This window comes from Rhamphochromis sp. 'chilingali', assembly GCF_963969265.1.
Source record: "Rhamphochromis sp. 'chilingali' genome assembly, chromosome: 18".
Classification (NCBI taxonomy): Eukaryota; Metazoa; Chordata; class Actinopteri; order Cichliformes; family Cichlidae; genus Rhamphochromis; species Rhamphochromis sp. 'chilingali'.
Genome location: NC_137945.1, coordinates 17,791,423 through 17,805,066, shown reverse-complemented (window position 1 = coordinate 17,805,066; position 13,644 = coordinate 17,791,423). Strand labels below are relative to the sequence as shown.

Here is a 13,644-nt window from a genome sequence, read left to right as displayed (position 1 = left end):
AAATGTTGAGCGGGTTTACAACATTAGGAAATTGCTGCGGTGCTTCAGTGCAAACATACTGTTATAAATACTGTTATAAATTAAGCTTAAATGGACATGAAAATAAAAATGAGAATAAGAATTAAAAGTGCTAAGTAGATAGATATATACATGATATATACATGAGTGCAGGTGGTGATCAGTGCCAAACATGGAATGATGCAGTGAACACAGCGTAGGGAAGCCTTTCTGTGTGGAGTTTGCTTCAGTCTGTTAGCTCTGTTCTAAACTGGTGACTTGTCCAGGGTGCACCCTGCATGTAACAGCTGGGATTAGATTCTAGGCACTTTGTGATGCTGAACCCGATAGGCAGAAGAAAATGGATGGATTTTAACCCAAAGTAGCCAGCTGCAGTTTCAGATTTAAGAGCAGCAAGATAGAAAGCATAATGAGCTATACTAAGGAGATGCATGTTGTTTTATATATGTAAATGAAGATCACTGACTATGTCTCCATGTATGTAAACTATTTAGATCCAGTGACATGCACCCCATATTGAAAAACACATACAATGAGAGCACTTCAATTTGTTTTTATTTGAAAATGATTTGAAGCAATTCCTAAATAAGCAAACATTAGAAGTTTGCTTTGCCTCTTGCTTTGTTTATAGGCTGTGATTTTAAAAAATCTTTTTTTCCCCAATCGCATATTTAGCTGTCAGTGCAGCTGCTGTTTAACAGTATTATTTCATAGGTCAAAAAATTCCCAGGAAAAAAAAATTGGATAAAGAGCGCAAAAGTGCTCTCTGAAAACAATTTTAATGCCTTGCACTGACTAATACAATCGCTCACATGCACATACGCAAATGCACACAAACCAGATTTCAGTGAACAGTCCCAGTGGGTCCTCTCTCACGCCAGAAAGTGCTTTGTCACGTCTTGTGGCTCTTTTTCTCTGTCAGTCTCCCTCTCCCCTGTCTGAGCCACGTCTAATTCAATATGCGGTTCATATCCTTTCTCAGCATTGCCATTACTACTGCCAAGACTTAGAGCAGACCCCCAGGGGCTATTAGGAAAATCCATCCATTTATTGTGCAAGATACACATTTGGCAAAACAACGGCCCTCTAGAGGAACTTGTCAGAAGAGTTATATTTCCATGTGACAACCATTCGCCTGCTTGATCTTTTGTTTGACTGGAATTCTTGTTTCATAGCATCAATGAAAGCGGTCTTTTTAAGTCCCACATGCACTTAATTTTCACTTTGTGTAGCTGATGATTCTTTGTTTGCTGAGAAAACAGGGCTTAGTTATTTTCAGAGCGTTGTCTTTTATCATTTAACTCATTTAAGCAGTCACAGGACCTCAGCGTGCCAGTGTTGGTCTGCAGCGCTCTGTACATCCAGCACATTGGTCCACTTCAAGAAGCTTTGACAAATACAACAAAGGATAGCGTGAGATTTGGTTTGAGCACTTGATCAGGTTGTAATTGTGGAAACATGTTGGATGGCCCAAAAGGAAAAGATTTCATCGAATTTTGTCTGATTTTTAATGATCCAAGGAGAATTTATCATAATGCTTTAAATATACTGGGCATATTCATGTTTCCCCAGAGGATGAATCTCTCAGTTTGCATGGGATATTTCATGATTTACTCATTTATTTGTTCGTTTCATGCGCTGTTAGGAAATCTTCAGAGAGCATATTCATGCTCTCAGTGACATAAACCCTACTGATTTTGTCTTGACCGTGTCGCCTTATGTCAGTGCCTGTATTGGAATAAGTATCAGAATGTCTTACTGAGTGGCTTTATAGTATAGCCCAACTTAAAGGTCCCAAATCCATTTGCGGTTACTTCAGGAAGGGCATCAAATCAAAAATGCAGGGCTACCCGCTGTGGTGACCCCTTGGGAATAATTGCGCAGCCAAAAATAAAGTCTTCTACTGATAAGGCTGTTATAACATTTGAAGCATTTCAGTCCAGTCCATTTATATTTCTGATACAGCAGACCTGCAGGAATATGTAATGTTTACATGACTGATTTGTCATTTAATGCAGCTACAATAACTTAAAAGTCTCTCAGGACCTAAGACATTTATCCATATGTTAATCAGTCATAAGGCAGTATAAATCTGACAGTTTCTTAGCGGATCACAGTGAATTGAAAAGTACTTAGTTTCACTCCGGCGAGCATGTGATTATCAGACCATACCACCACATGCACTCATTTGATTTATGGACCAGAACTTTCAAGGAGGTCTGATTTAATTCTGCCATGTTCAAAGCCAGAGTAACACACTGCACCGCATCCAAGCCAGGCCATTACTTTGACTCGATTTATGACTTTTTAAGCAAAAAAAACAAAAAAACCCCTACACATCTATGTGTTGGATTTTGATAAAGATATATTTCCTACAGGTGCCAGGAAAGGAAATTGTACATGACAACATCCCACCCTTTCAGAACCTCTCCAGGATTTCACCCAGTGATGAAATATGGAAATTAGCATGAGTCAGCCGTTTTGCTCCGTTGCAGAATTTTACAAGGAATATGTTTCTATTGCCAGTTTAATCCAACAGTTAATCATTGTGGTAAAGTGACTGTGCAGTGATGAAATGAACGTCACGTCTCACAAAGAAAAAAGAAAAAAAAAAGTAAGTGGAAAGGTAAAAACATTAGAGGTCCAGATTTGTAAACGGTGCAAATGAAAGCTTCTAAAAAACTCCCAGTAACTGAGATGCACTGTGGATGTTTGGTCTCGCCTGCATGAGGGGAAAAAAGAAAGAAGAAAGGTAGAGCAAGAAAAGTAACTCACTTTTATCCTGTTCTGGAGGGTCCAGGATGTCACTGTCTGTGTCACTAGGAATATGCCAAGGCTGTCTGATGGCCTGTAACTGCTGGTAAAACTCATCCTGAAATGGAAAAACAGATCATAATAGAAGAGAAATAATAGAGGATGGTAAAATATATACTCTGCAGATAGATGGACAGAACAAAAGAGAAATGGGAAAACAAGATTAGGAAAGACAATCTAGGCCAGCCTGTCCGTTTAGCAAATCTGAACTCTTAAACAAACTGAAAATGGAAACAAATCTTCAACCGGCTTATGGTTGTCATTGTATTAATGACTATGTATTCATAATTGTATTCAATACTGAACATTTGGAACCCTAACCCATCAAAAAGTGCAAAAGTCAAGAAATAAAAATGTACAAAACTAGTTGAATACCAAGAACTGTGTCAGTGCGTCCCAGGGCAGCTGTAGCTACAATGTAGCTTGCCATCACCAGTGTGTGAATGTGTGTGTGAATGTGTGTGTGAATGGGTGAATGACTGAATGTAGTGTGAAGCGCTTTGGGGTCCTTAGGGACTAGTAAAGCGCTATACAAATACAGGCCATTTACCATTTACCATAATGAGCACACATATACGGTGAAATATATACTTTATATCCAAGAAGCCACTGCTTATGTCTTCATATTTTGCTTCTAAGGAGCCAGACTTTCTCTCCAGTTTTAAAGAGCCATAGTTGTCGAGCATTCCTGAAGGTCTTTCAAAGTTTTCTTTGGAAATTGGCTGCTTTTTCACTTCCTTCAGTCCAGTCCTTGTACCAAACCATTTTCAGAGGAATGTTTACTCTTGGTTGTTAAGTCACTGACCTATATTAATAGGTCATTGAAGCCCCCTCAAGGGATGAATCAGTGTTGTACCCCTTAGAAGTAACAAAAACAGGGGGGGGGAAGAGACAGAAAAGACCTGACACAGGACCCAAAAACTGCTTCTGGCCCATCAGTTGATCCATCTACTGTTCACTAAAGTCTCCTCAGAAATGGTCTCAGTGGAAGAGCGGCTGTTAAGAACCATTCTTAAAGAGGGGAAACAATGGCTGGGGTACTCAAGTTACACAAGATCTGGACTGAAAATCAGTAGCAAGAGGTCTTGTGAGTTAAATTTCTCTAACTAGAAATATATGTTAAAAAAACAAAAACGATTTTCAATTTTTTTGTAGTTTATTGCACTTTTTTGCAATTTATGTAATTACTATGCACTTAATGCATACATATTATTAAAATTTGGGCTATAATGGTTGTATTTATGTATAGCAACTTGAAATGCTCCCAAAAATGGCACTACAGCATGTAAAAATATAATATAAGCTCTGGCGGACTTGGGTCTATGGTAGGTCTTAAAGGGTTCATGAATAAAATTTGGCATTTTTGGTTCAAATCATCATCTATATGTACGGAGGACTTTAGGAGAGAGGTACAATGGTGAATGTTTACATCCTATCTGTGAAACACATTGGAGGCTCTGCAGTGGTTGGTGACTGCGAGGGACCTTGGCAAAGTTGATCCAATTATGAAAGCAGACAATTTTAAACACACCAGCAATGCAGTAAAAGCATACCTAGATGAAAAAACAAACAAAAAAACAAACAGTGAAACCCTAGCAGTCCTGGATTGGCCTCCCCAGAGCCAGAATTTAACATTATTAAAGCAGTGTTGCATCATCAGGGGCGATCGTGGCTCAAGAGTTGGGAGTTCGCCTAGTAATCGGAAGGTTGCCGGTTCGAGCCCCGGCAACCTTCCGATCTGGTTGGACAGTCTCGGTCTCGACAGTCTCGGTCGTTGTGTCCTTGGGCAAGACACTTCACCCGTTGCCTACTGGTGGTGGTCAGAGGGCCTGGTGGCGCCAGTGTCCGGCAGCCTCGACTCTGTCAGTGCGCCCCAGGGTGGCTGTGGCTACAATGTAGCTTGCCATCACTAGTGTGTGAATGTGTGTGTGAATGGGTGGATGACTGGATGTGTAAAGCGCTTTGGGGTCCTTAGGGACCAGTAAAGCATACTACAGGATGGTAATGGTAAATACAGGCCATTTACCATCATTTTGACAAAAAAATAAAATAGAAAGATAGCAAACATCCAAAAAAGAGCTTTGAATGTCCTTCAAGAAGCCTAGAGAACTATTCCTGAATACCAATTAAAGAAAACACAAGAAAGCTAGCATTTATATCCGTTGTTTTCTCTTTTAAGAGGTTAAAGATTCTCTCACTCTGGAACCTGGCCTCACTTTAAGGCTTCAGTTCTTCTACCTGGGACCAGGTGGCCTTAATAAAAGCCGACTGGGTGCAGTAGTGTTTTGGATAATGTGACTAGGTGTCAACTGGCATAACTGTCAGATTACACAAAGGCATTGTAAAATTCCTGCCCCACCATTAATAAAACCTTCAAAAAAAGGCTCATATTTAACAGTCCTGCTGTTAAGTAGATCATGAAAGGAATATAAGAAAGAAATCCCAATGAAAGTTCCCCTTTTATGCCAGACTCATTTTTCCACAGTGAAGTGACATCCTACTGTACAGACCTCCACGACTTTCTGCTAAACCCCACACGAAGTGGTGTGTGCCCGCAAAGGATTTGCACGTGTAATATTTTGTGCTCCTGGTGATCTCGCTCATATTTCTTTCTGAGGAAAGGCTCTCAGCTTCAGTGCCCGGCTTTACTTTTTTGGCTTTCAGCACACAAGTTCACTCTCAAGATGCTAAAACCTTTTCAGACCATGACCCAATTTTTATGACAGTTTTATCCTTGCAATGTGAAATATAACATGTAGAACTACATGTCTCATTAAGTGCTTGCATGACTTGTAAAAAACAAAAGTTTCAGTGTGGGGTCTTACCTCAGACAGATAGGCCCGTAGGCTGGCACCAAGGGTATCTGTGCTGCTTAGCCCTGGAGGGGTGAGCAGCGGTCGGGTAAGTATTGGCTGACTTGTGGGTGTAACAGGGCGGCTCCGCGACCTCCTGAAGGTCACCTCTTTATAAGAGCCGGAGTTAAAGGTGGAGCGTGTCAGCAAACTATTTGGGGTTATGGGCCTGCTGGGTGTTCTGGGGGTTTGAGTCCTGCTCCCAGGGTTGCTAGGAGACTGAGTCCTACCCATGGTGAGGGTCGTGGTCTTGGGGCTAAGCAAGGGGAGGCCCACACCACAAGACTTCCCCGTAAGGCTACCAGCTGGAGACTGGGGCCTGGACACGAGGCTGGGGAGGGGAAGTGTGTCAGGTAGAGTTCTGTGGCGCACTGGGGTGTGGTATAGGCTGCTATGTGGATTATTGGAGCTTCGGGTGGTCATCTTTCCCACTTCTGCCAGCTTTGCCAGGTCCTTCTCAACCTCTGGAGAAAGAAAGGCAATAATCCAAGTCAGTATCCAAACGCTTAAGGAGTAAATTTCCTATTTAAATCCTATGGTATACACACACATTGAAATAAAATTGACTTTATTTAAAGCCACGAAAATGCCCATAATAATTTTTAAGATAACTCTCCCAAATAACTCTGGAAAAGGAACTTTTAACATACCAGCAGGCTTACTTTGAGTTTTATTCATCGACTGATTTGACTAATGATTCACAAACTTTACTGTGGGCGAGACTGCTTGGGTTAATCCCTTTTCTCGGCAATGATGACAATATTTATAGACCTTATAAACTGTGGTGAATCCAGCTTCCTCTGTCAGAAAATGTCCCAAGTTGATACAGTAAGTGCAGCATGGCTGTATTTCTTCCCTTCTTCCTGACAAAAACACATTAGGCTGCTGCTCTGGTAGTCTCGAAAACATTTTTGTTTATAAAAAAACGCGACGCTGCCAACTTCTGTGATCAACATCTGGGTCATTTTTTCCATGTTTTCTGCTTTCGTTCCAGATCTTGGCAATCGGGATTCAACAAACTGGGAGTTATCATTTAAGAGGCATGATTTAGAGGAATGACTCACTCGAGGTAGAGGGTACTTCTGGAAAACTGTATGTGTGACGTTAGATAAATAACAAGAGCAAGCAACAATTATTTCACAAACTCAAACTTCCATGTTTTTGAGCAAATTTCAGCTTTCCTGGGTTTTACAAACAACATTTGCAGAAAACATGAAACATGTGCTTCTATTCACTGACAAATATCCATTTAGTATGCAAACAGAAAATGCCTGTAATGCTATCCTAAATTTAGCTTTTGGACATTACTCCGGAAGATTCTGTTTATTTAAAATCAGACAGTGCTGCACAAAATCCTTTGGGGATCAAATGCATATAATTATTTGACATGCCTGAGTGGATTGCTGTTTATGTGCTTAAGCAGCTCAGCGTGCATAGAAGTAAACCTTCATTTGAGACACAATGCTGAACATATGCTGCTTGTTGTTGGTTTTATGTGTTCACTAACTTGTGTCCTGCGTGATGTTATGTGTGTGTGTCTGTGAACCGTTAAACTTTACAGACGTAATAATTTCTAAATTATAAGAGCAGCGGGTCCTCAGAGTTTTACTGCCTGAATGCCAACACACACTCGGAGGACACTTCATTAGGTACACATGTTCAGTTTCTTATACTGCAGCTGTCTCATCAGCCAATTGCATAGTAACAATTCAATGCATTGAGGCATGTAGAGATGGTAAAGACAAGCTGTTGGCATTCACACTGAGCATCAGCATTGGAAAGAAAGCTGATTTAAGTGGCTTTGAACCTGGTTTGGCTGTTGGTGCCAGATGTGCTGGTCTAAGTATTTCAGAAACTGAAACTCTCTCGAGTTTACATAGAGTGCCGTGAAAAAAAGAATATATTCAGTGAGCAGCAGTCTCAGTCTAATGTCAGAGGTCAAGAGAGAATGGCCAGACTATTAAAGCTCTTAGGAAGGCAACAGTAACTCAAATAACCCCACATTACAACCAACATATAAAATCTCTCTGAATACACATCAAATTTAGCCTTAAAGTAGTTGGGCTACAGCAGCAGAAGACCACCCATGTCAGCTAAGAGCATGAAACTGAGGCTATATTTCGCATGGACTAGAAATCTGACAAAAAAGATTAGAAAAAGTTTGCCTGGTCAGATGAATCTCAACACATTCTACACATTAGTAACAACTAATGGGCAGAAATTGGCAAATTTTATTAATGGGCCAAAACGCGAAAGCTGAAATGGATGAAGGAGGAAGTGAGACGGGGAGAGGAGAAGGTGGCAGCCTCAGAGGCTAATATTGAAAGACATCTGTGGAGTTGAGAGTAGCTTGGTCACTGCTGAGGACGAAGCAATCAAATTACGGTAAACACTCAACCGTGCGTGCTGTTCAAGGCAGGTCTTGACATCAGCTTTTGGCAGTGGCAACACTGCTGTATGCACTGTAACCATGTGCTAACCTCCACAGCTGGATCTTGACCATAACACCAAAGGATAAATAAGTGAATACCTTTAGACTACAGTGAAATAAATAATACAAACGTGCAAAGTAAAGTATAGGATATAATGATTTCCCGCTTTAAGTCCTTAATCACCCACACACTATGTCCACCCACACTGATGGCTGATATTATTTTAAAAAGCTGTAAACAGGATGTATTCCGTAGTTCCCATAAAGCTTATATTTTCATCTTGAGGTATTTACCAGTATAATGATAAACACCACATGTCTTTGCTCTAAATACCCCCCCACCACCACACACACCGACACACACAGAAATGGACATTCGACTCCAGCTACCTAACAGTAAAGAGTAGCCTATGAAAGGCAGTTTTAATTTTAAACTGACTTTGTTAAACACAGGAATACTTTAACATATCTCAGTGACACTGATATAAAGAGACATGCCATCAAAATTCATATACTATGAACCTTGAGTTTGAACCCAAACGCAAGTAACAACAACAGGGAAAAGAGGGTAGAAAATGAGACAGAGGGGGACAGAAAGAAAACAAGAAGAAATAGAAACAGATCTATTAAAGTCTTTGATCCAAAAGCAGTTGCATGTGGTGAGCGAGTACAAGGCCCTAGCACGCTATACGACCATTCAGAACTCATGAAATCTTTATTGGATCCTTCCACTGAAAATAAACAAGTGCGCTAAAGACATGTCATTTGTCAGCAGGCTTACAAGTATACAATATACTGTTTGCTTGACGAAATTAAAACGCTACCCTTTAGTCCTTGGATTGATAACGTACAAATAATGTGAAAGAAATGCACATTCCTCACACGGTGTGAATGGAAGTAAAATTAAAAGTTGGCAACGCGGTCTTGGAAAAATTCTTGGGATTATTTACTTTTACTCTGACGAGATATCCCTGGCTCTAAATGGGGGAAATTTTCTTTTACAAAAGCCTTTGTCACTGATGAATTGAGCAGTTTGCGATGTTTTGTACAACGGATGAGGAGGTTATAGGTATTATATAAACACAGCTTTCAGACTCGGGCCCCTCCCTGGCCTCAAACAAGCGAGAGTGAGGGAGCAAATGTGGTCAAGCAAGCTAAGGACTGAAAGGCAAAGCGGTGAATCAGGAAGATGAGGGATTGTTTCCTGATTGTTTCAGGGTGGTTTTGTTCAAATAAAAACAGTCACACCTCTGCACCAGCTCAAGAGAAAGGGCCAAACGCCGATGGAGTGCATGTTTCATGACTGGAGGGCAATGAAACCACTGCCGCCAAAAAATGCCCCAAACACAGCAAGTTCAGAAGAAAATACAGACAGAGGAAAGGGTGTCTGCATATAAATACACATCTGCACACTTCAAGGTAATAACTGAGCGGGATTATCTTTGCACGAATCGACAAAATTATGTATACTTATACACTTGAAGTGTGCTAATACATTAACTACTTAGGTATTACAGACATTTTTATACATAGACCCTCATTTTCAGAGGCCCAAAACTAAATTTAGGCAAATAAATGATCTGAACTTGATTTCGTGTTGAGCTTACATTTTTGAACTAGTTATTCGCACAAACTCTCAATATGGGGCCCAAAGAGATGTTGATGCAAGTAAAGGAGGTCAGTATTAGGCTGATAAACCTTAAATATTAAAACTTTAGAAGTGGACATATCAGCAATCAGGCTCAGCAATACTAAAATACCAGGTAGACCACAGAAGATGAAACGGCTAAAGACATATAGCCAAGTCAAAAACACTCTTGAGGAAGTAGGTGTATCATTTAAATTTCAAGTCTATAAGCAAGAGATGCTTTCATTAATGTAAATACAGAGGGTTTACAGTATGGTGCAGACCACTGGTCACAATCAAGAACAGAAAAACATCGAAAAGAGCCTGGACAGTTTTAGGGGGAAAAAAATGCCTCCAAACTGAGATTAACTTGCACTACAATGATGGGAAGAGAAAAGTGTGGCAAAGGAGAGAAACAGCTCATGACCTGAAGCATACCACATCATCCGTCAAACATGGTGGAGCCAGTATTGTAGCATGGTCATGTATGGCTGCCAGCAGAACCGAGCCACTCGTGTTTATTGATGATGTGACTGCTGATAGAAGTAGCAGGATGAATTGTTAAGTGTATGGGGCTACGCTCTCTGCTGCGATTCAGCCAAATTCTGCAAAAGTCATTGAAGAGCGATTCACAGTGCAAATGGATAATGGCCTGAATCGTACTACAAAAGCAGCCCAAGAGTTTCTTAAGACAAGGAAATTGGATATTCTTCAACAGCCAAGTCACTGACCTGATCTCAACCCAACAGAGCATAGCTTTTCAGCTATTAAATACAAAACTGGGGGCAGAGGGACCCACAAGCAAGCAGCAACCATAACGCAACTGTAAACCGTAAAAATGATGCTAGTTTGTCCAATTGCCTTTGAACTTCTTAAAATGGGTGACTGTGTAATTTCTAAATGATTAATCCAATGCTTTTGTTAAATCTGTTGAATTAGAGTAAAACGGAAAGTCTGCAATTCAATCATATATTGATTGTTTGAATTAAAATACCCCGTGGTGGTGTACAGACGCAACATTACAAACAAAAACTGTCCAAAACTGTCCAAAAACCTCTGTCTCTGCAATATTTCCAAAATGTACTCTTGCGCAACTGTGTGAAAAAAAAAAAAAGAGTCCCAGATTTTAAGCCCTATGGGAATGTCCCCAAGAGGGTTATGGACCCCCAATCAATCCTCTACCTAATCACACGAGCCAAGGTGTGACAACGGGTGTGCGTCACAATCAGTCACTGTGAAACCTGGCCCCACCCTATGTGATTTACTGAGGTCAAATGGCCCAGGATGTGAGTGGGCGTTAAGGCTTCTGGGAAGGGATCTCAAAACTGGATTATAGATGGGAGACAGTTGGTGTTGTAAGCCGTCGTCCTCTGTTCAAAGATGGTTGTTCACAATCGATATCATTACTTCTTTTCTGTGCAATATGTGAACACAGGCATCTTCGAAATAGGGGGTCTATGACCCTCTTGGGGGACACCCCCATAGGGCTTAAAATCTTGGACTCTCCAAAAGTTGTCTTCAAGAAACTTAAAGAAGTCCAGACGCTTTTTTTTCCAAGCTACTTAGACTACGATGACCTGGCTGACTGAGAATCTCAGTGAGCACTAACTGGATACATACACTACTCAAATAAATTAAAGGAACACTTTTTAATAAGAGTATAGCATCAAGTCACTTAAACTTGTGGGATATTGATCTGGTCGGTCAAGTAGCAGAGGGGGTTAATAATCAGTTATGGCTTATTGGCCTCCCAGGAACATTTTTGGGCATGCATACAAGCATGTAGAGGCCATACAGGCTACTGACTACCGTTTTGAGTTGCTGAAATGAAATATTAGCAAAACAGACTTGCCTGCCACATCATATTTTCATTTTGTGTTTCTTTTGGTGTTTTTGAATCATTGAATTCAGCCCCTCTGCATGTTGATACTTTTCATTTCCATAAAATGATGTGGGATCCTTTCGTTCCTAACACATTACCCAGTGTACCCATATCAGTGTAGACATCCAGCATGATTTTTTTCCCCATTGAGATTTGATGTGCTTTCAATGTGTTCCTTTAACTTTTTGAGCAGTGTGCATAAGAAAATGTCACAAAATAAAAACACAAACTGGGGAAACAATAGTAGCTCAACAGTGAGGCTCTGGCTCATAATGTGGAAGAGATTTAACAGCTAATAAAGGCTTTAAAGACTTGGATTAGCTTGTTTAACAGCTTCTACAAAAGGCCTGCTGGGAATCATCAGGCTGACTAGTCAGTATAAAACTAGAAATCAATAACATCTGAAAATTTGGTACATTTTTAACACAAACTTTATCCTTTTTTTTCTTTTTTGGGGTGTATTTACTGTCATTTACAGATGATCTTAGAAGGTCATTCCAGCTGTGACCACTGCTGTTTGACAGAAACAAATTCACTCAGTGTGACCAGCATGTGTTTAATATATCTGGTATGCAAAGAAATCTTTACACACTGTGACGCTGTTAAACAGACTGGGAGGACATGCATATACAAACAAGTGTGTGACACATGACGGTAAATGGCAAGTCTCTCCCTGGCTTCTATTCCACACTTTCATCTGATTCATACTTGATCTTCATGACAACAAAAGCAGTCTCTGAGTCACCCAGACGTCACATATATCAAAGCTCAGCCTTGGACTACATTAAGAATAATCATTTCCAAATTGCCACACAAATTCCATTTCGTCAGACAAATAACACTCCAACAGAGTCAGCCTTCGATCGGCTCATATTGACTCAGCAGCGGGAGTGAGAGTTATTAACTGAACCTGTCAAAACTGAAGCTCAATGGGATTCCTGGCATGTGGAAAACATTTTAATTAGTCTTTCTATTTACTCTCCATAAAGCCCAGGAAGAGCAGAGAGAGATAAGAATATACATATCTCACTATACTAAGCGCACAAAATGCTATATAATTCATTCCCGTGTTATAGATTCATTTGTTCCTGTGATTTAAATAATTCAAAGCCAAAAGATACATCTTGTCCTCACGTTTTGGTTGTGTGCGTGAATTATATAAGTGTCCCAAAAGAGCAGAACACCCTGTGCAAATAGATTATAATTTCCCTGATCAATAGCTTATAAGAAAAACGTTTAAACCAAAACAGAGACTAAGATAAACAATTGAATTTTGCCAGAACAATCTCTCCCCTGAGCTGGATGAATACATCAGTCTTTTTTTGCTGAAGGTGAGTTGAGTGCATACAGAGAGTCTACACCGAGATGAAAAAATATTCAGTAACTTCAGTCCACATCCACATGTCTGGATGGTTTTACTACAGGGCTTTTAAGTAGGGGATTTGGGGGTTTTAATTTTACTGGAAGTAATTTTTCCCATTAGGACGAATGCTCATATTCTCCACTCTTACGCCATCATTGTGGACATGGATGCGGATATAGACAGCTGCAAATATCATGGGTGGATGCTATTAACTAACTGTTAAGCAGTGAACTGTTCACATATGCATTATATACATTTGAAAGAGATTGATCCAAAGTCAAGGTAATTTCTTTCCAAGAGTTATTGTGCATTTCTTTAAAGACAAAGTAAACAGATGCAGCAGTAACGGACGCCTTCACATGCTATTCTCAGATTCAGATTTCTCTTTGGATTTGTGGTTCATACGCAGTCGATGCCCTTGGTCCACAGTCACAGTGTGGATTTCATTAAAAAACTAACAAACTGCAATGAGCTTCATGTTCAGACCACCCTTGTGGAAAGTGCTCTTATATAAAGTAGTGTATAATCAGCCAATTATTATTGTTCTTGGTGACACTACCTCATGTAAGAGTGACCATCCCCGTGCACTCATTTCATCACTGGCCACTGAGAGAAGGTGAATTGTTTCATGAAACTGCATATGGAAAAGGGTCGCTG

At 40.3% G+C, this 13,644-nt stretch overlaps 1 protein-coding gene across 1 annotated transcript in view; it reads right to left on the bottom strand.

Annotated features, from left to right (window-relative positions):
* Positions 1-13,644, bottom strand: part of cUnh8orf34 (chromosome Un C8orf34 homolog) — a 120,408-nt gene that overhangs the window by 51,425 nt on the left and 55,339 nt on the right. The window contains exons 12-13 of the mRNA XM_080864641.1: positions 5,658-6,148; positions 2,794-2,890 (exon numbers count right to left, since the gene is read on the bottom strand). Coding sequence (XP_080720767.1) covers positions 2,794-2,890; positions 5,658-6,148 — 588 coding nt within the window. The remainder of the gene's footprint in view (positions 1-2,793; positions 2,891-5,657; positions 6,149-13,644) is intronic.